The sequence below is a fragment of the Glycine soja genome, chromosome 11 (genome assembly GCF_004193775.1).
Source record: "Glycine soja cultivar W05 chromosome 11, ASM419377v2, whole genome shotgun sequence".
Lineage (NCBI taxonomy): Eukaryota > Viridiplantae > Streptophyta > Magnoliopsida > Fabales > Fabaceae > Glycine > Glycine soja.
Window position 1 is genome coordinate 2,184,446 of NC_041012.1, and position 24,744 is coordinate 2,209,189.

At 31.7% G+C, this 24,744-nt stretch overlaps 4 protein-coding genes across 4 annotated transcripts; 2 read left to right on the plus strand and 2 right to left on the minus strand.

Annotated features, from left to right (window-relative positions):
* The first annotated feature begins 3,395 nt into the window (after positions 1-3,395).
* Positions 3,396-6,725, plus strand: LOC114376115 (putative transferase At4g12130, mitochondrial). The gene is made up of 5 exons (XM_028334045.1): positions 3,396-4,211; positions 5,314-5,567; positions 5,696-5,794; positions 5,889-6,047; positions 6,156-6,725. Exons 1-5 carry the CDS (start codon positions 3,736-3,738, stop codon positions 6,398-6,400), a joined length of 1,233 nt encoding a protein of 410 aa, XP_028189846.1. The 5' UTR covers positions 3,396-3,735; the 3' UTR covers positions 6,401-6,725.
* A 111-nt stretch (positions 6,726-6,836) lies between these two features.
* On the minus strand, positions 6,837-7,491 carry LOC114376117 (agamous-like MADS-box protein AGL62). Its single transcript, XM_028334046.1, has one exon. It carries the CDS (start codon positions 7,489-7,491, stop codon positions 6,964-6,966), a length of 528 nt encoding a protein of 175 aa, XP_028189847.1. The 3' UTR covers positions 6,837-6,963.
* A 2,464-nt stretch (positions 7,492-9,955) lies between these two features.
* LOC114376114 (probable LRR receptor-like serine/threonine-protein kinase At5g45780) lies at positions 9,956-13,584 on the minus strand. Its single transcript, XM_028334044.1, has 4 exons — positions 12,927-13,584; positions 12,411-12,671; positions 11,413-12,300; positions 9,956-10,793 (listed from the first exon to the last, which is right to left on the minus strand). Exons 1-4 carry the CDS (start codon positions 13,363-13,365, stop codon positions 10,312-10,314), a joined length of 2,070 nt encoding a protein of 689 aa, XP_028189845.1. The 5' UTR covers positions 13,366-13,584; the 3' UTR covers positions 9,956-10,311.
* Positions 13,585-20,573: 6,989 nt separating this feature from the next.
* Positions 20,574-21,479, plus strand: LOC114377302 (probable calcium-binding protein CML13). Its single transcript, XM_028335748.1, has one exon. The coding sequence runs from the start codon at positions 20,737-20,739 to the stop codon at positions 21,178-21,180; it is 444 nt and encodes a 147-aa protein (XP_028191549.1). The 5' UTR covers positions 20,574-20,736; the 3' UTR covers positions 21,181-21,479.
* Positions 21,480-24,744: the final 3,265 nt, after the last annotated feature.

Genomic DNA, 24,744 nt, shown 5'->3' on the forward strand with positions numbered 1-24,744 from the left:
TTAATAAGTAGGAAATTAGAATTATCTAATGGACGAATAAGACCCAAGTCGTATTCAAAAGTGGCAAGCAGCTTATTTGCCAATAAACAACTGAATTGTGCGCACAACCTTGTTATTTTTGGTCATTCTAAAATTGGCCATACAGAAAGAAACAATAAGGTCAATGTTGGCCAAGATGTTAATTAATCAACGTCAGCGCTTAGGTTCTCACCTTCCCCTTGTTCTCAATTCTCATCATAATTTGTTGACTGGTTGGCCTTTATTAATTAGTTCATCTTATGTGCAATTGTGCACCCCTTATCCTCTTATATCAATCTAAGGCACACCTTAATCTATAGACCATGTCATGCCCCACCGCATTAACAAACCAATTAAATGAACCCCCTAACAGCAACAATCAACTTGTTAAAATTAAATAACACTCCCCCATCATTTTTTCTCTCTACTAAACACATTTACTAGTAATTTTTGTTTTACCTATTTCTTTTCTTTCACATCCATTTCAACTATCGTGAATGATGATTGATGAATTAATCACATACATGTCATACAAGTCTGTTTGACAGAAATAAAATAGACTTTTTTTACCCAAAATATCTACGGACTACGGTGGGAGGCAATATATGGTGGCCTACTTTAAATTTCCGAATTTGAAACACCCATAGACCCAATTATCAGTCATACGCTCATCCGTACGTTTGGTATATTCGTGTTCACAAGATAGTGAGCTAAAACCATGTACGTTGTATTTCTCATTCTGTGGTTTGAACTGGTTTATCTCCGCGTAAACCAACTATGCCGACACCTAAATTGAAATTCAATTAACCAACACCAGAAATTGAGAAGCCTAAATAATCAGAAAACCAAATAGAACCTTTTTAATGTCAACTTTTAACATAAAAGATAAATTTTAATAATATGTTTTTAACAATTTTTTTATTAGTTCTTCAAATTTATTCAAAATCATAAAATTTTGTAAATGCCATGTTTTATTTAATAAATCTCTCTTCTAATTTTGTATTTTTTTAATAATTTGAAGTAATAAAAAAGAGTTAGTTGACTGGTTCTTAATATGAATAAAGAAATATATATATATATATATATATATATATATATATATATATATATATATATGTGTGTGTGTGTGTGTGTGTGTGTGTGAGAATTAATAAATATTCTAATTTTTAATCTATTATATGAATTAAGAAATATATTTTTTAATAAATATTATATAAAGTATATTATAATTACTATTTATTCAATCGTGATTAGATTAATAAACTATATATCGATGCTGCCGGTCTGTCACATACCTGATCGATCCATACGCAAACGAGTTTATTGGAGACGCAAAGGAAGATAGTCAAAACAATTTGCGCAAATATAGCTATATATATTACTCTATTAGTGTAGTACATGTAACAATATGCTTTTTCTGTGGGTCGTAATATATGCTGTGTTTTTAAGACAGCTGATACATGCATAGCCCGCAAGCGCGTATATTCATGCAAAACATGTAATCCTTTTGTTCTTGGACAATGAACGTACTTTTCTGACCAAATTATATATAGACAAAAAGAATAATGGTACGAGTCACTGCATTGCACGCAACCATAAAAAGAATACAAGAGCCTACTTTTCTCAACCTATCAAGAAACGATATGTTTGGACTGTAGCTGGGAGGTCCTGAATGTGTTAGGAAAAACAAAGGTTTGAAATCATGGTGGATTACTTTCTAAAATTAAATAAATTAGTCAAAACTTTTATTAAGATAAATATTATTTATTAATTTCAACGCACCACTCTTTTTTATCTCTTGAATTATCAAGTCAATTATATAATTTTTGGGGTGTGTATGTTTCAGTTTTAAGGTTTGATACTACATTTCTTGGAATACTATGCCAAGAAATATTAATTATTTCCCATGAATATGTTTGTTAGTATTTGATAATTTCAATAAATTATTTAATTATATAAAAAAAATAAATGGAAAAAAAATAGTGGGAATGAGTTATCATAGGAAGTAACTTATATTCCCATTAAAATCTAGATGTTCATCCTTCATGACAAGTAAGATAAATTTGAGTATTTTATATTTTTGAGAATCAATAATGAGGAATGCTAATAACATTTTTATTTTAGATTTTCTTTTGGATATTATGTTTGCAATTAGTTGAAATTTATTAAAAATCATTAATTTTGGTAGGTTTTATTTTATAATTAATGTATATTTTTTCTCTTAATTTATATTAAATGAAAAATAAAACTTACCAAATAATTAATTTTTAATAAATTCCAATTAATCACCTAGAGAATATCCAAGAGTGTGATTAATATTTCTCATCAATAATATCTGAAAATATATTTTAAAAACTTTAACAAATATAAAAATGTGATATTCTCATGTTCACATTTTCGGGAATAATTTGATATATGTTAAAAGTTAAAAAAAAAAACCAAAAAAACTATTGAAAAATAATTTGGACTATTTTTACTAAAAAAAAACTTTTAAGTACAAAAATTTAATATTATGACGAGGGATATAATTTTAACTCAATATTATGATAATTAAAAATTATATTTATTTATTTTATAATTCTAATTACTGATAGTATTATGTATGGTAGTGTTGTTGAATTAAAGTATTATGACATATTTTATTTATTTTATGATTGATTTTAAATATGAGAAATAATATTATATATTGATAATATAAAAAGTTTTACATAATCGTTTAATCATAATTCGTTATTTATGGTAAGTATATTGATTTTTAAAATAATTATTTTAAAATAATTTAAACGATAATTTGTGATAAAATGACAAATTAAAATTATTTTACACGATCAATGCATAAACATTAAACTTTTTAAATATTACCATATGTTTTTTCATGAAAATATTACTATATGTTTATGAGTTATAGTATTTGTAAGTAAATTTAGTAAAAAAGTATTTTTAGGTGCAGTTTAATTTAAATATTAAGAAATTGTGAATAATATATTATTTTATCATTATTTAACATATTAATAAAAAATTAAAATACTTTTTATTATTATAATGGATTCAACTAGCATTAGATCACTAGATTTTGAATCATTGTCTTAATCGATTGTGTGATTTACTTTTAAAAACCATGCTAATAATAAAAGAGTTTATTTAGTTTTATAATTTTAGATTTTATTATATTCAAATATTGTAAATATAAAACATCTATCTACAAAATGAGCAAAATTTAGAATTATTCTTTATGTTAGAATTTTTACACTGTAAATTACATCATCAATCAATAATAAAAAAAAACCTTTAATGTCACATTATATGTTTTTTCATTTTAATAAATAAAATTCTCTTTTAATCCCTCGCTCAAGCTTCTCTGTGCCTCTTCCTTTCTCCCTGTCTTCATCTTGCATGGATTGTAAGTTCATTGTAGTTGGTTTGGTAAGATAAAGTGATTTCAGTATTTCATAGGGGAAAAAATAAAAATAAAAACATTAGCTGGCATAAGCGTACACCAAAAAAAATGTTGGTGTGGCGAAGTTGAGTAAGGGGACTAGCCAGGAGCGGACGAGTGGATTCTCTCGCACGCCTTTCATCGAACACCTATCCATCTTCAACAACGTGTCAATCCACCAAAAACCCACACGCCCTTCCAAGCCCAAGCCTACCGAACCTGGTTTGTGTTGTGCCGATTAGCTTCTTCTTCTTCTTCTTTTCCGAAATTCAGCAGTAGCTATGAATCGCGTTGCATTGCCCAAATCCATTGCCCAGCGTTTCAGAGGCATCCACCACAGCCCGTGTAAGCAGTTGTGTAATAACAACCGTTGCGAAGGCCAGGTCCAAAGTGCTGGGCCCGTGGGGTCTCTCCTCAAGTCCCGTTCGGTTATTCGGTTCCGCGGGCCTGACACACTCAAATTCCTTCAGGGCTTGTTGACCAACGATGTACGCAATTTCGGTGAAGCCGTTGGTGACAGAACTGAAAACTTGCCCACGCCCAACGTGCCTGCTACGTCGGTTCCTCCTATCTATGCTGCTCTATTGACCCCTCAAGGGAGATTCCTCTACGACCTCTTTCTCTATAAGCCTCCCACGTGCCACACCAAGCTCGATCACACCGGCACTGGCCCTGATTCCAAACCACACGAACCCTTTCATATGTTTGCTGACGTCGATGCTTCTGTGTTGGATGAATTGTTGCAAACCCTCAACAAGTCAGTTTAGCTTCTTCTTCTTTCTATGGAGTTCCATTTATTTGCTCTGTATCATTGATTCATTTCTATCAGTTGTTGAGATTTGAGAAACATACATGGCATCAGCGAGAGAGTTCCATCACTTCCCATTACCAATTAGCTTTTGTTTTTTGCCAATTCATTTTTATTAGATTTCGCAATCACCAATTAGATAGGTATCGTAATATCGTTGACCTTTAGTTATTTATACCATGACTTTTCTGATTGGTTGATGATTGATTGCCAGTTTAAAAAATTTAGATCGACAGGCCATAGAAATTAAACTCCTTATTGTAATTATGAAGATTGTAACTTGTAAGAGGAACAAGTAGAAGTAGAAGGATATAGAATTGTTCTTGCGGTCAATCCTTGTCTCCTACTTTAACCTCCTGCTAAGTGCTAGTAACCACTAACGAGTGTTATGGAGCATTATGCTCTCTATTAAATACTTTCGGTAACTGTGTTTTCCGTATAATAAGTTGTCGACTTTTGTTTCCTTAATTAGTGCTCTAGCATTTACCTTAAAGTTATAGCTGGTAGACATTGAATGGTATAAGAACTGATAGACTCAGCTGGGATTAGGGAAAAGAAACAAGGGGAAAATGCAAGAAATGGGCAGAGACAGCCCAAGAATCTTATTCACCAATCTCAGAAAGAATACACTGTATGTTAGTGTGAGTTCCAAAACACGCCAGATCTCTCCTTACAAGACTCTCAGTTAGTAACTGCCTAACCTCCCCTCAACTGGTCTCTATTTGACTATTTTTGCCCCTTACATAGACCCTTTTTATTGCTGAGTGCCTATCAAACTAAAGATTTCCATTGCACCAAGAGCATATGCTTGTCTCTCTAACTGTGGTTATTTTGCGCCGCATATGCATGTTATAAAGTCTGATGAACTAACCGTTAGCTTGCACAAAGTAGATCATTTGGCTTGCCTAGGCATTTTGCTTTTGACGTGATCAGAGCAAGCCAGTTCATACTTCAATTGTGCTTTTTAAAATTGCAGCTGATCTTCTTCCTACTCTCATTGTTTTATTGGTTCTAATTTCTGAGCAGAGACCTTAACTTTTTAGTGCTGCAGATACCGATTGAGGTCAAAGGTTGAGATTGATGATGTCTCAAGTGATTTCTCTTGCTGGCAGCGTTATGGTGCTGGCCTTTCTGAGAAGTCCTCACAAGTAGAAGAACCAGAAGCAGCCTCTGTAGGCTGGGCTGCTGGTGTGGATCGTACTGCAATGTCATCCTCTCAAGGGAGTGATCAAGGGTGGCAATGGTTTAAGGATCCCAGATTGGTCTGTCTTGGTTTCAGAGGGATCTTCCCGTCGAACATAACTCGTTAGTCGTTAGCTAGCCTTTGCTGCTAATAAATTTTGTCTATTTATCATGCAATCTTTTATATTATTATATGACAAATCTCTAGACTTTAGTCTAAAGGAGTCCCCCCACATCTCTACCTGTTTCAGCACCTCTAATTGAGGTTGACAAAGAGACTGATGAACAGAATTTCCTTCTGTGGAGAATAGAGAAGGGAGTAGCAGAAGGATCAACCGAGATTCCAAAAGGTGTGTGTTTGTTTCCTTGTAAAAACTCATCCTCGGTAGAATTCTTTTGATAAGTTCTGTGTCTCAAATATCTTGATTAATTGATCGTGTCCAGGTGAGGCAGTACCGCTTGAGTATAATCTTGCAGGCCTTAATGCAATTAGCTTTGACAAAGGTTGCTATGTCGGCCAAGAACTCATAGCTCGTACACATCACAGGGGGGTGATTCGCAAACGGATAGTTCCTCTAAGGTTTCTAGATAACGATGGGAAAGGTAATGCTACAAGTAGTATATGGCTTCTTTAGTATTTAGTATATAAGTATTATATATTATATATTATATAATGATGTACTCTTAGCCATTCCTTTTCTGCTATTCCAGAGTTGGTAAACAAAGTCATTCCAGGCTCAGAAGTAATGAACACTGCATCTGGCAAAAAAGCTGGTACAGTGACTACCGCCCTAGGATGTCGTGGGCTGGGGCTCTTGCGAGTAGAGGAAGCTTTAAAGGGGTCGAGTGCCTTGTCCATTCAGGGACAAGAGGATGTGAAGGTTGTCGCTAGTAGACCAGATTGGTGGCCTTCTGAATGGCTTCAAGATCAAGGGCAACACGCTGCTTTTGCCTAGGATGCCCAATGTCGTTCAAAGGGCGAGTATTTATGATGAACAATTTTGTGGGTGCATGAATAATTTGATAACGTAGCGTTGATGTAATCCTAATGCTTCCAGTGGATGAATAGTTAGTTAAAAAGGGGAACAATGAAGACAGCACTAGTGGGTTTTCTTGCGGAATGAGTTTCATTGTAGTAATGGTAGTATGCCATTTTCCCCCCATAGAACCTTAACAATTTTGTGTTTGGCAAATTAGGAAGGAATCATGTTATGCGATATATCTTTGTACCTGTGCAAAACAATACTTTGCAGTTGTTTCAACCATGCATTTTTTTTGTTATGAAATTTTACACATTTTCTACGAGAAACAATTTTTAATAAAATGGACATGAATAAACAAGACTCGCTTTATTAATTTAAATAAAACATATTACATCTATGAGGACTTTTTTCAAGACAAATTGATCAACTAATTAAGTTTGTAATCATATGACATGACCCCCCTCTCATGTTGGTAAAGTCACAGTGATTCATTTGATTCATAATCTCTACTAATCCATGATTATTCATCGGTGGCGCTAGGCTAGAAAGTTATCGTTTGCGAAAAATAAAGTGGGGTTAATAGCATTATGAATGAGAATCATTTCAGATTTGCGAGTGGTGTTGATCTTCATTTGTTGTAATGCCCCCTTAAACTCGTTCAATTGCAAAATGGTCATCTCATTAGTAGGAGTTGCCCGCCACCATTGAGTTTGAACGACCTTATGCAATCGTTTCAGCTCACTAGCACGTTTCTTCTCAGTTTCAAGTTGGGTGGTGAACTTGGTGAGTTGTGCATTGAATTCATGCAGGTTCACTCCCATGAACTGTGTGACATGTGGTGCAACCTCTATAAGGTAGCGGTGTACCACTGAGTCAACATTGGGATGACCAAAAGAGAAGACCTTTTCACTTGGTGAGAAGATGATAAGACAAGCCTCAGCGTCACAAAGGGTGGAAAGCTCACTAGCTTTTTTGAATACCCCACTACGTCGCTTCGAGAAGGCCACTTGGAGGTTGCTTTTGTTTGTCATCTTTTTCATTTCAATCTTTCTTCTACCCTTCATTATCCTTAAGTTTGATGACATAGTTGAATCTAACTTAATTGAAAGAAGAAGAAAACAAGTATAAAAAATGTAGTTTGAGAAAAATTGGGTATAATATCAAATGTAATTAAATCTATGGTACTCATAAAGAGTTGTGGATTGGACAATTTATAGACAAATCTATCCAGCTGATTTTTATATACATCATAAAAAAAAAACATCCAGCTGACTTTTATATACATACATAAAAAAAAAACATCCATGCATGCAAACATGTGGTTGTTAATATTAATTAATTAGTTCATCTTTTAATTGAAGAGAAATGATAGGTATTGCTTATTTCCTTAATAATAGAATTCTATTCATCTTCAGGTTCAGAGAACGTGGATTGTCAATAGGCATTGCTTTTTTTTTTTTTTTTTATAAGCCTATTGCTTCTGTGACAATAACTTTAAGGAAAAGTAAAAATAACAACCTTATCAATTAAATTATGTGAAGGCCTATTTAGCCAAAAAAAAAAATTATACAAAATGCATTTGAAATTCTTGGTAGTTAATCTTATCAAATGTTTAGATAAGAACAAAACTGAAATTTTTGGATAAGATTGAAATTTATGGTAGTTAATACAAATACTTGTGCTACTTGTACTTATTAAAATAAACTAAAATGTCAGTTTTGAAAGTTTTCTTAAATGACTTAAAGTTTCATTATACACTAGGTAATATTATGGATTATTGATTTTTTTTTTTTACAATCGCTCGGTAACATTATTATAGCAAATGAATTATCTGATATGGTGCTGGTAAGTTAATATTGCAAAAAAAAATATTTACAACAATTCATTTACACTTATCATTTAAGTTTTTTAATTAAAAGGTTAAAACCAATAATGTATAGCTAAAATTGTGGAATAAATATGTTAAAAATAATATATTCATTTATCTACATTTTGCTACAGAATCTGAAAATGAGTGTATATATTAGATGCATTTTTATTGAGACTCATTTATTGTTTATCTTTTATTTTAGTATTTATATTAGATTTGAGCAAGTATAATAATGTATATATTTAATTTTTTTACTGCATATATTTAATGTTATTAATAGTTTTAATATAAATAATTAATAGTATAATTTTTTGTAATTATTAAATATAACATATAATTATTGTTTTTTGTGAATTAATATATATTAAATTAAGACTTAAATATATTTTTGGTCCCTAAAGAATTATTCAATTTTGCATTCAATCCCTAATAAATTTTTTCTTTTCAATTGATCATTGAAAAAAAAATTATTTTGCATTTGGTCCCTCTTATTATATTAGCTAAGTCAACTTGACACATCACCATCTTATGAAAAACATACCGGCAAGTAAAAAGAAAATTCCGGAAAAAAGATCTAAAAATATTTTGGGGACCATTTAACATAGCTAAAATAATTGTAGGGATGAATTGCAAAAAAATCCAAAAATGTTTGTGTAACAACTTAACAGGACCAAAGAAACAAAATCAGTTTTAATTTGGATACTATAATTAAAAAAAAAATCATGCTAAAAGTTAACCTGATAGTAAGTTCAGCGTAGATTGAATTGTTGAACTGGATCAGTTAAAAATATTGAAATATGGTTCAATAATTTTTTTCTTAGTAAATCGCCATATCTGTTCCCATATTTGTTTGTCAATTTCACTTTAATCCTGAAACGAGATAAATTAAAAAAGAAAAAAGAATCCTTAAATTAATATTTTGTCTTTCACGAGTTGGTCTCTAAGTGAATGTCTTTTATTTTATATTTTATTGATAAATGTTAACTTGTTAATTTTTTTTAAGAGAAGGGATTAAATAGTGATTTTTTATTTATTTATTTTTTTCAAAAACAGAAAAAAAGAGGAGTGTATGTGGTGTGACATGCTAATATACTTCCCAACACTCAAATTTGTTCCTTTCCTTACCACCAAGACGGATGGAGAACAGAAAGCGCAAGATCACAAACTCACTACTGCAGATGCTTTTTAAGAGACTGTTTGAACTGAGAAAATTGTTTTCAAGTTTTATTTTCTAATTTTACCTTTAATTATAAAAACATTAGCTTGTTTTAGTTTTACTTTCTGTTTTGAAAATAACTTTTTATTATTTATGGTCTATTTTGACAGTTTAACTATATACACAACTTGCACAAAGTTACAAACTGCAACTGGTGAATGAGAACTGGTTGTTGTGCACAAAATTAACCAGTATGTTTAGAATTACTCAGAATTAGGAGTAAGATAGCTAGTTGGTTAAGCAACCTTTTAAGATGATCAATCAGTAAATGTCATGTTATCATCTGCTATATTATCTGTGCGATATGACATGGGTGAAAATAACTAAATAAGAGAGACAATGGATGATGTGAAGAAAAAAAAATGAGATGTTAAATAATATAAAAGAAAAAGCCTGTGTAAACCAAAATTCCTGTTTTCCAAGCAGGTTTAGCATGAACATAGACATAACCAATTATGTTTATATATTTTTCAATTGTACACTATAATAGACATAGCTTACTGTAAACTAAGTTTCTGTACCAAGAAGAAAGTGTTTCATGCTATTCAACAATAAACCACGAGAGTTGTGCTGAGATCATTACCTCAGGACAGGAAGCCCTTTAATTTACAATAAACTGAATGAAGACTATCCTTCATCTATCCTAGTTTTCGTAAAAATAGGACAAGAATCCATTTAGATCCACAATTATTAACTACATTATATTATATATATGCTCATGGAAATAGTAAATGTATGAAACCAAGCGATTAGGAAAAGTTTAAACGTCTCCTAATACCAATAGAAAGTAGTAGATGATTATAAATGAGCAGATAACACACTCAGCTCCTGAATCACATCCACCATGGTTGGTCTTTCGTCAGGAAGCTCATTAGTGCACTGTATTGCAAGCTTTGAAAGTGTTGCTGCTTCAGATTTAGAATATATTCCCTTGAGATTTGTGTCAACAGAATCATCAAATCTGAAAGACTCAACTGCTGTCCGTATTGAACTACCTATTGTGGTCTTGCCAGATAGAACTTGAAGAATGATTACTCCAAATGCGTATATGTCACTTTTCTCAGTAAAGCGGCCTGTAGTGATGTATTCAGGAGCTAAGTATCCCATTGCGGCACTAACTTTTAGAGCTGAGAAAACAACATCATCTGCAAGAAGCATAGGTAGTCCAGCATCCCTGATCAATGGGTTAAACTGATAATCTAGGAGAACATTTTCCACGGAAATATTCTGGTGAACTATTGTAGGTTTGCTTTCTTCATTGCTATGAAGATATCCAATGCCTGGTCATAAATGAATAGCAAATATTAAACAAAAGAAGAAGCAGATATTGTCTACAATTATAACTTTTGTTTTTGGATGTACAATAGAAGCATTGAGTTTAAAACCTAGGACCTCATACATACTATCAAAACTCCTTAACACTAGGTCGACCCTACAATTACGCATATTCGACGTAGCATGTCATTCAGTTTTCCTGAACTTATGATTTATTAGACAGCCTCAATTGTTTGAATAATTATATTGTAATTATTAGTCTCCTCCAATGAATGTCCTTTCAGCAAAATGATTATTGCTGGAGTTTTTTTGTCTGTTGTAATTCAATTGCAGAAAGGACATTGCTGGAATTTTCTTTTTGGCTACAAACTTTTTCTGCTGTACCATATGTTGCTTAGAGAATACAGGTTAAGGAAAAAAAATCTAGATATAGACAGGTACTGTCAGTGATCTTCTCCAATCAAAATCGTCATTTCATCTTAAAACTGTTGCTTTCATTTCACTAACTAAAATTTGCAGCAATTGTTGACATGAAATACCGATTTTTATTACATAACAACTCTAATAACACGTGATACTGTATTTAAGTTTTGTTGAATAGGTAGGTAACTAGGAACAACTAACCGTTTGCAATGCCCTTGATGATAGAGACTCTTTTGGACCACTCGAGCACATGGCTACTTCCATCTTCTATGTCGAGATATTGAGACAGGTTACCCATGGTGGCAAAGTCATAGATAAGGAAACATTCACCTCTACTCCTTGAGCAACAAAAACCTCTCAGCCTAACAAGGTTTTCATGTCTCAGAGAGGTTAATAAGTTCAAGCCCTTTACAAATTCAGCTTCCTCTGTTTTGCAGCATGTCACACTAATGCTTCTAATAGCCACAAGAGAACCATCTCTGAGAACTCCTTTATAACCTGCTGCGAATTTGCTCCTATTAAGTAAATTGGCTTCCGAGAAGTAATGTGTTGCAGATTCAACCTCATCCACATTAAACCTGAACTGATTTAGATACTCATGGGATAGTCCACCAGCATCAGCATTTTGACCATTAGACAATTGATCCCATCCACTATAATAGTCAATATTAACAAGTGCAGATGGACTTTTTGTGTAGAACTCTTTAGGCTGGTCAAGGCTAACTTTTCCTTCTGAAGAAGAACTTAATGTATTACTAATCCTCTGCTTTTGACGGCGGTATCTGAAGAATGTCAAAAATCCAGCACATATGAATGTAAGAGTAACGATTACAACACCTGCTGTGATGACAGTTTGAGGAAACCTTCTTGATTTCGAACAATGGGTCTGGCCACAATGCAACTGAACATAAGCAGGCTCCGGGAGCGCCTTTGAAGAATTACTATTTTTGGGTTGGTCTCCGTCTGAGGTATCAATATGGTTAACATTTAAATCTTGATCTTTGTTGCAGGCTCTCAAAGTAGAAAACCCAACTCCACACAAACCCGGGTTGTTTGCACCTTGGAATCCTTCCCCAAGTCTCTTCAATGCTTCATTTTCATTTTGAAAACTTTAATCAGTATACACAATACACTAAAACGTACAAAGAGAAATGCGAGGAGAATAAGTTTGCTATAAGGAAAGGAGGATAGAGGCATACCCGAAGGAACAATTCCCGACAAAGAATTGTTCTGAATATCTAGAACTTCCAAATGTTCAATATGTGCTAGTGTTGCTGGAACAGTACCACTAAAGTTGTTGAAGCTCAAATTAAGCCTGCTTAGCTTCTCCAAGTTCCCCAAGCTAAGAGGAATTTGACCAGTTAACTTGTTATATTGCAAAGCAAGAGTACTAAGCTGCTTTAAGGAACTCATCTGTGTAGGTATGGTCCCCACCAACTGGTTATCTCCCAACTGCAACACTAATTTTTTTTTTTTAAAAAAAGGACACAAATCTATTAATCGGGTTCATTCCATGAACTTTGCATAACCACCAGCAATTCGCAGCTGATTGGTATTTTTTTTTATCGGCAAATGTTAATTGTTAGTTTGTTATATGCAGCAACAACACTAGAAGTATCTTCTTCATTGAGAAGAACTTAGACTCAGAATACTTATTGAAATTGAACCACTAAGGAAAAGTTGATACTAAAAGATTATATTGTATATATAGTTACCTTGGAGACTAGCCATGTTGGCGATCTCAGGAGGAATAGTTCCAGATAAAGTATTAACGTCAAGATAGAGATCAAGCAGTTCAGTGAGATTTGAAATGTGTGGGGGTATCTCACCAGAAAGGTTGTTGTAGTGCAAGTATAAACCCGACAAGCATTTGAGTTCAGCCAGTGCTGGAGATAACCAACCAGAAAGACCCTTTCCCTGCAAGGAGATGTTGGCCACTTTGCGGTGGTCGTTGCACGCAACCCCTTCGAAGAAGCCACTGCATGGATCACCATCACTTATCCATGACCCAAGGATCTTGCCCTCTGGATCCAGAGAGGACTTCAACTCCATCAGAGCTCTAAGCTCCGCAGTGCCAACAGCCATATGAGGAACGTGAAATGCAAGCAGTAGAAATAGAGAAAGAAGGAGTTGGACGGAGTGGTGAACTTTCATATCTGATTTTGGAGTGTGAGCGTTTATTTGTATTTTGAATAATCGAAGTTTGGTTTTGGGATGTGGTGTAACATGTTGTTGGTCAACTAGTTTGATCTTTCTTTGTGGACTTGTTAGTGTTGGAATTTGTTAGTTAGTGGATATAGATAGAGAATTGATTTAAGGCACTTTTATGAATTGCTGGAAGTGGGAAGCAGGTTTTTAATCATAAACAAACACTAATGAGTGCCACTCCTTGTGACAACATTTTTGTATCGTGGAATTAAAGCCTTAATAATCATCTAGGTATAAGCTATTGCCGTCACTGTTGCGGACCCACCACCTTTGACTATTTCGTCACCAATTTTTTTTAACATTTAATACTACTTGTATTTTTCTCTACTAGAAATTCGGTCCAAATATTATTCACGTCACCATTGCAGTGTTTACGTTTAAAAAGTAATTATGAGATGTATTTTTCATTTTTTATTTTTTAAAACTTACTATTTTAATATCTTAAAAAATTAAAGTTTTTACTTCTAAAATATAACATTATTGTAGAATTTATTAATTTTAAATGAGTATTTTTATTTTAAAATATATTCAAAATAAAACACAAACAAACGAATCTTAATTTTCAAAACAACTTCCAAAAAAATTTGGAGAGGACCCTTGAAAATGACCAAAGTTAAAATATTTATAACATTTAAAAAATTATCAAAGAAATTAATTCGGTTTAGTGTTATATAAAAAAAAACAGTTTACTTTCGAAATTTATTGTCTTACATTCTCTTAAGAAAAAAAAATTGTAGTTTCTTCCTTAAAACAAAAATTGCAAAAAAGTTGTTGTACACTTAAAAGACTCAAGATACTAGTCATTTGTAGCACACTTTGTTAGTTTTAAGCCACAATTCTTGTTGTTAGAAAATATCAAAAATGTATTTTCGAAAATTGATCGGTAGTAGAGGTATACATCAAATTAGACTGATTCAAAGAATCGACAATCCAAAATAGATGTATTAATTTGGTTTATATTTAGCGTCCACACGAGTGAATATACTTTTATAAAAATAATAATTCATAAGAAACTTTTTTGGTTACATAATTCGTAAGAAAATTTCAAATATACATCTACAAATTTAATATTTGAAGAATTTCGAGGTCAAGCAAAGGAACCTAACTTAACCTGACTTTTGACACCTATAATTAGAACTTTACAGCTAACAATGAAGGAAATATAAATGGGTAACGCTGAAGTAATAAAAAAAAGTCAATTATTAATTTATTTTGCTCGATAATGATAATTAAATTTAAGCGAATTATATATGAAAGAGTTGACAATTTAATTAAACTACTTTTTATCTTTCAAATCTCAACTACGCTCCAACCTTTAGAAAACCTCTTTGACAAAGTTATGCAAAGAGACAAAAAGATAACTGTTTCGGGCTCTTGGATTCTCTCATTAGAACACAAGACTAACACGAGACATAAAAAAACATTAGAATACATGATAGGATATTATTCTAATGTTATAGAAAAAAAATAATATTTTAATAAAAATTACATTAATATTAAAATATTTATATCTATAATTCAAAATTTATAATAAAAAAAATGAACGTTAATATTCAATATAAGACTAATAAAATACTCTTTTCATAAGCTATTTTTTTCTTTTTCATTACAATGAGGGTCAAGAGCTAACTCCATCACAGGAATTAAACACACTAACAAGATCATCTACCAACACAAGAACACACACTAACCATTGGGTTGTCATAGAAACAACACCCTATGGCTATAAGCATAGAATGAGATGATACAGGGAGTCAATTCGCTATTTTCCTTTTCCTTGTCAAAGACAATGAAAATTACCAACATTCTAGTTCCTATGCTTCAAGCTGGGAGTTTATTATAGCTACTACAATCGAAAGGAGAAAAAAAAAACTTTGAATTGCTTCTTATGACTTATGAGATAGTAATTAAAAATTTATAGGTTAAATATGTTTTTGTCCTTGAGATATCATAAATTTCAGTTTTAGTTTTATAATGATTTTATTCACTTTTAATCTCTATATTTTTCAAATTAAAAGTGACGTACTTTTTTTTTTTGTTAGAAACTAAAAATACATATTTTTGTTTCAAAACGAATAATATTTTTTTTAGAAACTAAAATGAAAATTCGTAATATTATGAGATATAAAAAATTAATTTATAAAAATAAATATTTTTACGATAATTTTATTTTGCGTGGCTGTAATGCTTTAAATATCAAAGAGTATGTTTCTTTTCTTATAAGCAAATGATGGGTTGATTTAACGTATCAGGTCGTGATTGACTTTTTTTTTTGGTTACTCTTTATTACATTTTTTTATTGAATCCTAGTTTATTTTGTATCAATTAAGCCGGTTAAAACTAACCAAATATGTTCAGTTTGGGATTTAAAATTATAGCTTGACATATAACAGAGAATTACGACACAAGCAATTTTTGTTTGCTAAATATTAGTGCTACAAAATATTGGTACAAATTGCCATCTCAGATGTTCTCCTATGCTTACTTTGATTATTTCTTTATTTTGAAAACATGAATAAGTAAATTTAGAAAAGTTTAATGAACGTATTTCTTATAAGTTAAAAAAATGACTAAAATGTAATTTTCGTCCCTTAATTTTTTAAATTTATACTTTTAATTCTCTCATTTTTTAATTGGGATATTTCATCTTTTATTTTTATAAAATTTACAATTTTAATTTTTTATTTTTTAATTGAGATATTTCGTTTCTTATTTTTAAAAAATTCACAACACATTTTTATTTATTATCCACATTATAGATTTTTATTAAAACTATTTAATTGCTAACAAGATTAATTTATTAAAAAATTACAAGGTCAAGAAGTCTAAAATTGATCTAGGAAACTAAAGTCATAGATGTTTTTAAAATAAAAAATAAAATGTTTTAATTATAAAATAGGAGACTAAAATCATGGATTTAAAAAATTAAGGAGACGAAATTTGTGTTTTAACCAAAAAAATCCATTAAACTAAATGTTAATTTAATATTTATATATTTTTATGAGATAGTTTGAGATAACGAAATTATTTATAAAAACTTACATAAAAACCATAGATATAATCTTTAAAAAAAATATTTTGTCTTTTTTAAATAAAATTATTATCAGAAATTCCATCTTTTGAATAATACAGAATTACAGATTATTTTTCTTAACAAATTGACCATTTACAAGAGAAGCATATAGAAGATGTGTATGAATAAGGACAACTGTATCATAATTGAACCTAAAAGATTATTTGTGCATAAATATGTATATGAATATCATCACTCAAATGGCACTCTAGTAGAAAAAGTACATTTTTGAAGTGGAAAAAGCCGAGGAGACCGGTATGTCATGTGGGAATAATTTTTAATGGTCTATTGGCCTATACTTTTTGTTATTGTTTTAATGTATATCAATGCTCCACGTTATCAAATATTTTTGTGTATCATAATTCATAAATCAAACACTTATTTACGAAGAAAAAGTAATAGCCGGACCCTCTCCCTCTCTCTATTGGTTTGTTTCTGTAGCTGACATTAAGAATATGAAAATGATGTTTCTGATTGAAGCATGTTGGCGCCTCTCACAATCTTCCACCATTCTCGACTTGATTGAGAGAAAAAGATAGCAAACACTTAGAAAATTCAAATCCATATTTTTACAATTATAAATTCCGTTGAACATTAGAATGCGATCCCTGTGTTTTAAGAAGATGCATGGTGTGGTATTCGTATATAAAAAGAAATTAAAATACGAATTCAATTTATAACTTTTGAAAATTAAAAATTAAATAATTTTTTTTAATTATATGTAATTTTATTGAAATAATAATTTTATCATTTAAACATAGTTTATATCATGCCTTATCGATATATGATTCATGTTAAATACAGAATAATATAACATAATAAATAATAATATCTCTTATCTTTTTTTATAAGAAACAAGGGATACTGTGATATTATATTTTACACTATCATAGTGAGAAATTGTTGGCAATGAACTTCAATAATGTTTGTTTGGCATGAGAAGCATTTAATGATCACAAAAACTGCAGCAGAGTGAAACACAAGTTCACGATTGGATTCATAATAATTTTGTCCAGCAAGATGATGAGGCCGGGCTAATCAAGCCCATATAAAACGTACAGAGCTAGTCCGTCAACAGTGCCCATTAGACAGCTGCCATTGGTAAGAAACGTGCTTCAACAAGTAATTGCTAATTAACAAAATTGTTATATTAAAAAAACTACTTTGGCATTCACAAAAAAAGAAAAACCACTTTAGCTTTCCTTCAATTGTATTATTCCTAAACAAAAACCAATATGTTTTTTAAACATTATATAGACTCCTTTCTATTTTATAAATGTATTATCATTAAATAAATCCCTACGTGAAAGTAAAGATTTGAAATTATTTTATACTTGATTGGTATTTTTTAAAAATAAAAAAAATCAAATTATAGTTTCTTATCTTAAAAATAATTATAATCATAATAAAATTATTACAATAAAATGAGTTATTATTATTATTATTATTAATATCTTAGCTTCTTCTTTATTAATGCTTTAAAAATAATCTTCAAGAAAATATATAATAAAATAAAATTTTATAATTTAATTATTAATAATTCATTTGATGGATTTAGAACTATCTATTTTATGATGGGCTGGTTAAGGTGAAATTTTAGATAAAGTTTGGTTTTTTTTATCAAAATAAAATATAGCATATTAGCATAAAAAAAATAAGAAACAAATGTACTTAGAGTATAATAGTTATAAGTTTTTTTTTATGGTAAAAATAGTCATAAGTTATAATTATGAAAGTGTATAGAATGAAATCAATGAATCATTGTTCGCTTTTACCTTCAGTTAAAACATTTTCTTATGATGCTAGGTTTTTAGGTTAAGACTGCACATGCTCAGCGTGACTGTGGTAGCAAACAAAGGTCTATTGTTGTTATTATTTTAACAATTGCTATTCACATCTCATAATTTGACTTCACACACTTTCTCTCCCCCTTTATTAAAATGTACTGCCACTCTCTTCCATTCTCCATTTCAATTTCCCAACACCCACACCACAAACAGGGAGAAAGCTGGGAGGGAATGAACTGAAGAAAGCATTGTGTGGACACTAAATTGATTAAACTGGAGAACTGAATCACAAAGGTTGGTTAGCTCTGGCAAGTATCCCACCAATGAGCTGGTTGTAGTTGAGATCAACGGGCCAGAGGTTGCGCAACTCTCCCAACATTGCCCAAATTTCATTGTATTTGAAGTTGCCGGTTACACCAAGGAACCTCTTCAGATTGGAGAGGGATTCCAGAAGAGGATCATATATCCCGTCAAAATTATGGCAAACTAGGCGCTGGGAAGTTGAAATGGAGAAGGGGAGTGAGGCATGTCTGACTGTGTGAGTAAGGGTGTTTAAGTAAAAACCATTAAAAAACAAAAGAGAGAAAAAAAAAGGTGTGGGAAGTAAAAATGAGGTGTGCGGCAAAACTATATTTTTTTTAGGAAAAGTAAAGTTATATTATTTCATTAGTAATATGCCAAATAATACATGTGAGAATATAATCAAAGACATGAAAGTTAACATAAAATCTTGATGTCCTTGTAAGATTGTGAGTAACATGATTAACATGTCTCTTTACAAAACTCACTCTAAAGTTTGAAATTGGTGAAAGAAGATCCCTGCAACTATTGAAGATAACATGAAAATCAATCGAATTCTTAGTGTCAGCTTGAAAACAATCTACAGGTGTTTTGCAATCCGTCTCTATAACAACATTTGAAAGACCTAGTCTCTTTATCCAAATAATGGTTGAGTGTAAAGCACAAGCTTCTACCTCATTTGGGGTAGGGGTACCACTAACAATGCTGGTCATTGCCTTGACATAATTCCTATTGCAATCTCTCAATCCCATACCCACACCAAAATTTGAAGTAGGGGTACCACTATCAGTGTTGGTCATTGCCTTGGCAAATTTCCCATTGCAATCTCTCGAGCACATACCCACGCCAAAAGAACTTGTCTGAGTTTTTTAACCCCTAAGGATATCTTTCACAAAGAAATTTACATTAGTTGTTATACTACACAATATTTTACACTTCTTTGTAATTTCATATAATTTTTTTTATTCTAAACAACTCAGTGAAACAATTTCTCTAACCAAATAACTTAAAGAAAGTGTCGCTAGCAATTTGCTTATTTAGTTATTTCCTAATAACATTAGAGTGAGAGTTTACATAAATAACTCACCGATCATATAGTTAAGAAAACAAGAAAGATCAAAACATTATAAATGAGTTCCATTACACTAGACTTGTTAAAGAAAATGTAATAATAAAACAACCTAAAGAATAACAAAATGTCAAGTTGTGTGACTACTTTCACGGTAAATTTTGCATTTATTTATTTTTGTCAACAAACATAATTCTATATAAATTTGAAGAAGTGAATAATTTTTTTTTTAAAGACTCTTTATCCCCTAGTATGTGTTAAATTTTTATATGTTCAATTGGATCTAAAATATATAATTGCAAACATAATCAAATAAAATAAGAAAAAGGAAACATTGAAAAAACAAAGAAACATCAAAAGAGAAATGTGTTATAAGAAGAAGAATGAGACATTAACAAATGAAGGTGTTACGAGAAAAAAAGAAGAAAATATAAGAAGAAGGAAGGATAATCGAAATTTTATTAAGTAAAAATAATTGGTTGAAACATTACACTAACCCAAGGATAACTAATATCTATAGAATATAAATCCTAACTATTCATAATTTTTATAAATTCTTTAAAAATCTTCTCTGTTTGTTGCTTTAGTCTTGATAATTTTTTCTTTAATCTTCACATATCAATTTTCGATAGAATCGAAAAATGGGGGTATTAACAGTAACACAATGGATATAAGTGGTATTTTTTAAAAAACCAAATAAGAAGAGATTAAAATACAATTCGTTACCTCTTGAACTTGTTTTGTTGCTAAGGTCTAACTAGAAAAGTACTAGTAATAATACAGTAAGAAGCGAACCGGTGGCGGTGGGTGCAATCCAAGGATTGATGATACATTAATCTTCGTTTCAGTTTCCTATAGTCCGACATTTCCCTGGCATGCTGAAATAATTGACGATCTCGATGATGGGCTTAAGCTTCTTCGGGCCCAAACGGACGTTACAACTTACAACGACGTCGTAAAACGCGGGGGACTTAAAAAATGGAAAAGAGGAGTAACATGCAATGCATCATCACATCTGAGGGAGAGGAGAGCATTTTCATTTTTCAACTTGAGAGAAGAAGAGAAGGGGAAAAGGAAAAAAAGGCAAAATGGGTAAGGATCTGAGCGATGAGCAAGTGTCTTCAATGAAGGAAGCTTTCTCTTTATTCGACACAGACGGTGACGGTCGGATCGCGCCGTCGGAGCTGGGGATCCTGATGAGGTCTCTGGGAGGGAACCCTACTCAGGCCCAACTCAAAGCCATCGTGGCCGAAGAGAACCTCACGGCTCCCTTCGACTTCCCCCGATTCCTCGATCTTATGGCCAAACACATGAAACCCGAACCCTTCGATCGCCAACTCCGCGACGCCTTCAAGGTCCTCGACAAGGACTCCACCGGCTTCGTCGCCGTCTCCGAGCTCCGCCACATCCTCACCAACATCGGCGAGAAGCTCGAGCCCTCCGAGTTCGACGAGTGGATCCGTGAAGTCGACGTCGGTTCCGACGGCAAGATCCGCTACGAGGATTTCATCTCCAGAATGGTCGCCAAGTAACGCCGATTCGATTCTCTCTTTCCAGTCTTCTTTTCTCTTTCTCCGCTATTATTGCTTTCTCGTGTTTGCCTTTTCAGTGGACCAACCAATAGATTGGTTAATCGTCCTGTGTTTTAATTTTATGGTTTGTGGCTAACCGAGGGAGGTTTTAGGAAACGGTGGCTGCTCAATTTGCCCTATTTGCTTTTGGGTTTTATTTGTATTATTATGAGATCTGATTCTGAGCTAGTCTATATTTGCATGCTGTAATTCAGACCAAGTATTTGTGTATCTAATCCTTTATTTCTTGTTTGATCAAATCTGTGTTTCTGATTTCGAGCCAAGTAGAGACTAGAGAGAGGGCGCTGCTAGGCACAATACTATCAAATAATAATCAAACCCTACCCGTGTAAATTTCCTCCAGTTTGCTGCATATTTTCTTGGTGCATCTGACTTTTCTTGTTTGAGGAAGAGACAAATGCATACAATTTTCCTTAGAAAAGATTGTTTTACGCAAGGAAATTATTATATAAAATACTTTGTTGTGGAAAGTTTATCTCCCTGGAATTGGTAGTCAGTCACAAAGTTGACATATATTCAATAGCTCAACAGCCGTTGAGCGTTCATTGTATAAATGGGTGGTGGCTTTTCACCGGTTTTCATTGTATAAATGGATATTTAAATCCTTTATGTTTTGTAAGGATAATTTCATAATTACCTTTGAAATGTTGAGCTTAAAGATAATAGTAGTAGTGAACTTTATGGCATCAAAAGACAATAATAGTAGTATTGAGCTACTGTCCATGACAGGATAAACTTCAATATGATGCTTTTGAACATCGAATGTCAAAAGTAGACTGTCAAACTCATCTTAGATACGTCCTAAACTTTTTGTTGATTACTCTATTATTCACTGAACAGGAATGAAGATCAACTATGACTTGATTGATTTTTCTTCCTTGCATGCATCATGCAAGTGTCTGTGTGCTTGTGTGTTTAATTTTATATGAATTTCTGGTTATGTTTTGCATCTGGCATTGTGGTCTTACATTCTGCAGTTGATGTGTCATATTATGCATCGTGTTTCTTGTATGTCTGTTGCACCCTGCAGTCCCTTCCCTTTTATAAGTATTGCACATGGCCGCATTATTGATATGCAATTTCAATTCAATTTGTTCGAACCCTTGTATGTTCTGTTGTGATTACCTTTTGAAACTCCTAAGCCTTTTTGGCTGACATGGTATAGGTATTGTCTTTTTTTCATAAGCTATAACGGAACTTTTATATGTTTTATTTGATTGTGTGCATTTGTAACGAGTCTTGTGACTTTATTCTAGTTTTGCTTACGTGGTGAAAATTATGTACTTCTTTATGATGTTTGATTTGAATACCAAGCTCTTATTTTGTTTGGAATTCAGTATCCGAAGAAGGGATTGGTTTAAGTTTTAGAAATTCTCAATTGATTTGATCATTCCGAAAGATAAATTAGGGTTTAGTTGCATTGGGGATCAACGTTTAGCACTTTCTAACGTGTTTTCAAACACACTATAAGCTAGTTGCTAGTTTTGTTTTTTATGCTATTTCATTCTTGTTTTTCATGATGATTTCTATTGAAGACAAAGTTTATGAGAAATGCACTGTGGCCACAGTAGACTGGATAAACAAAAAATAATGTGTGCTGGGGGATTGGATTTGCTGGAATCACGTGGTCACAAATCGGAACCGTTAAATATAGATGGACAACTCATATTTTAGATGTATATTTTAAGTCTGATCTATAAATTAAATATAATCCGTCTGATATTCTTCAAACGGTGATCATTAACTGGCTGGGACTGGGTGAATGCGTGAAAAATTTGACTGTAGAGAGAATCCTGATGTGGTGGTGGGGGGATAAGGTGAAGTTTGTTTTTTGTTGGACTTATGTTTTGTAATTATTTTATTTTAGTATATTAAGTTTTAAAAGTTTTATTTTAGTATTTAGTTTTTAAAGTATCTCATTTTGATCCTTTCTCTCGATTTCTGGTAGCAAATGATAGGATCTCGTTAACATTTTAACTGTGACTATGTTTATTTTATTTCAAAAATTATAAACCACCAAAATACCCATCCCCTGATCATCTTCGCCAGCAATGGAAAGGGATTCACCTTTGGACAAAGAAGACGACAATAGCAACCCAACCACCGCATTGTTGTGCACATCTCCACCCTCACCACCTCCATCTAGATCTGACCCAAACAACCACGCAACCCTCAAGATCCAGAACTTTGCAAACACGCACGGTGGCAAGCGGCTGATGAATCCATCACGGTTGATTTCAAGGTTGTCCATGTCACGGTGATGGTCCTGCTGCAAGACGACAAATCTAAGTGTCTGGAGCGTGCTGGTTCAGCTATGGCAGGAGCAGAAGGGTTCGTTGAAGCAAATAATATAGAGACCATAATTACCAGAATTGAACACAAATCCCGCAAGATTAAAACTTTGCTCAAACAATACTTACCCTTTTTTTTTTCTCTCTTTTATTTCATCAAACACAACACTTAGTCACTTGTTCCTTTTCTGATGAACGAATTAATTACTTGCTTGTTAAGAAAAATATTTCTTAAAATTATTATGGTATGTGTCGTGGAAGCCCTTAAAACTACCCTTGAAGACACATATACTATCTATCATTAGGGACGAGCGTTGCAAGTGTTTTTTGTCATCTCCTTTTATTTTGTCTATTTTTTAGTTTTTTATTTTTTTAAAATAAAATAATGATAGTGATGTCATTATGTTAAATCAATTATTTCAAAATTTTAAAGTTAACAAAATGTGAAAATTTCTAACAAAAATTGAAAAAAGGACCAAAAACATTTTAGAAACTTAAAGAATCAGGATAAAATTTTTAAAACTTAATGATTTAAAATTTAATGAATTAAAATAAAATAAATAAAAAATATAATAGATAAAAAATGATATTAAGTCAATAAAGTTTGGTTTAAATATTGCATACTAGCAAGTTTCCCTTCTAATTGAAAGTTTATTGGACCGGAACATTTATTTTTTATTTTTTGGATATTAATTATATTAAATTATAATTTTGATTTCTCTAATTGTTTAATTAAATTCATAATTTTGGTTTTTTTATTGTAACATTTGTTTTTCTTAATTTTATAAATTGATTATTTTGATCCTTTGGTATATTATTAAGTAATAATTGTGATTAATAAAATTATTAAGTTAACTATAAATTTAAATAAAAATTATTAATCATTTAAAAAAACTTTAATAAAAGGTTAATAAGTCTAATCCTCCCCAACACGTGGAACTTTCTTTTATAATAAACCTCGAATTGGTTGAGAACAATCCTTTTTTTCTTATTCTTAAGGCAACCTTAATAAACTTGGACATAGCACGTCATTGTGAATTAATTTATGGAGCTTGTTCTTTTAAAGATGTTTTTTTTTAACAAAAATATATTTAAATTTGTTTAAAAATAATTATAAAGTATTTATTATTTTTTCAGAAGTTAAAATATCTACTGAAAATGGTTTAAAAAATATTTTATTTAAAATTTTCTAAGAGATCATTTATTTTACAGA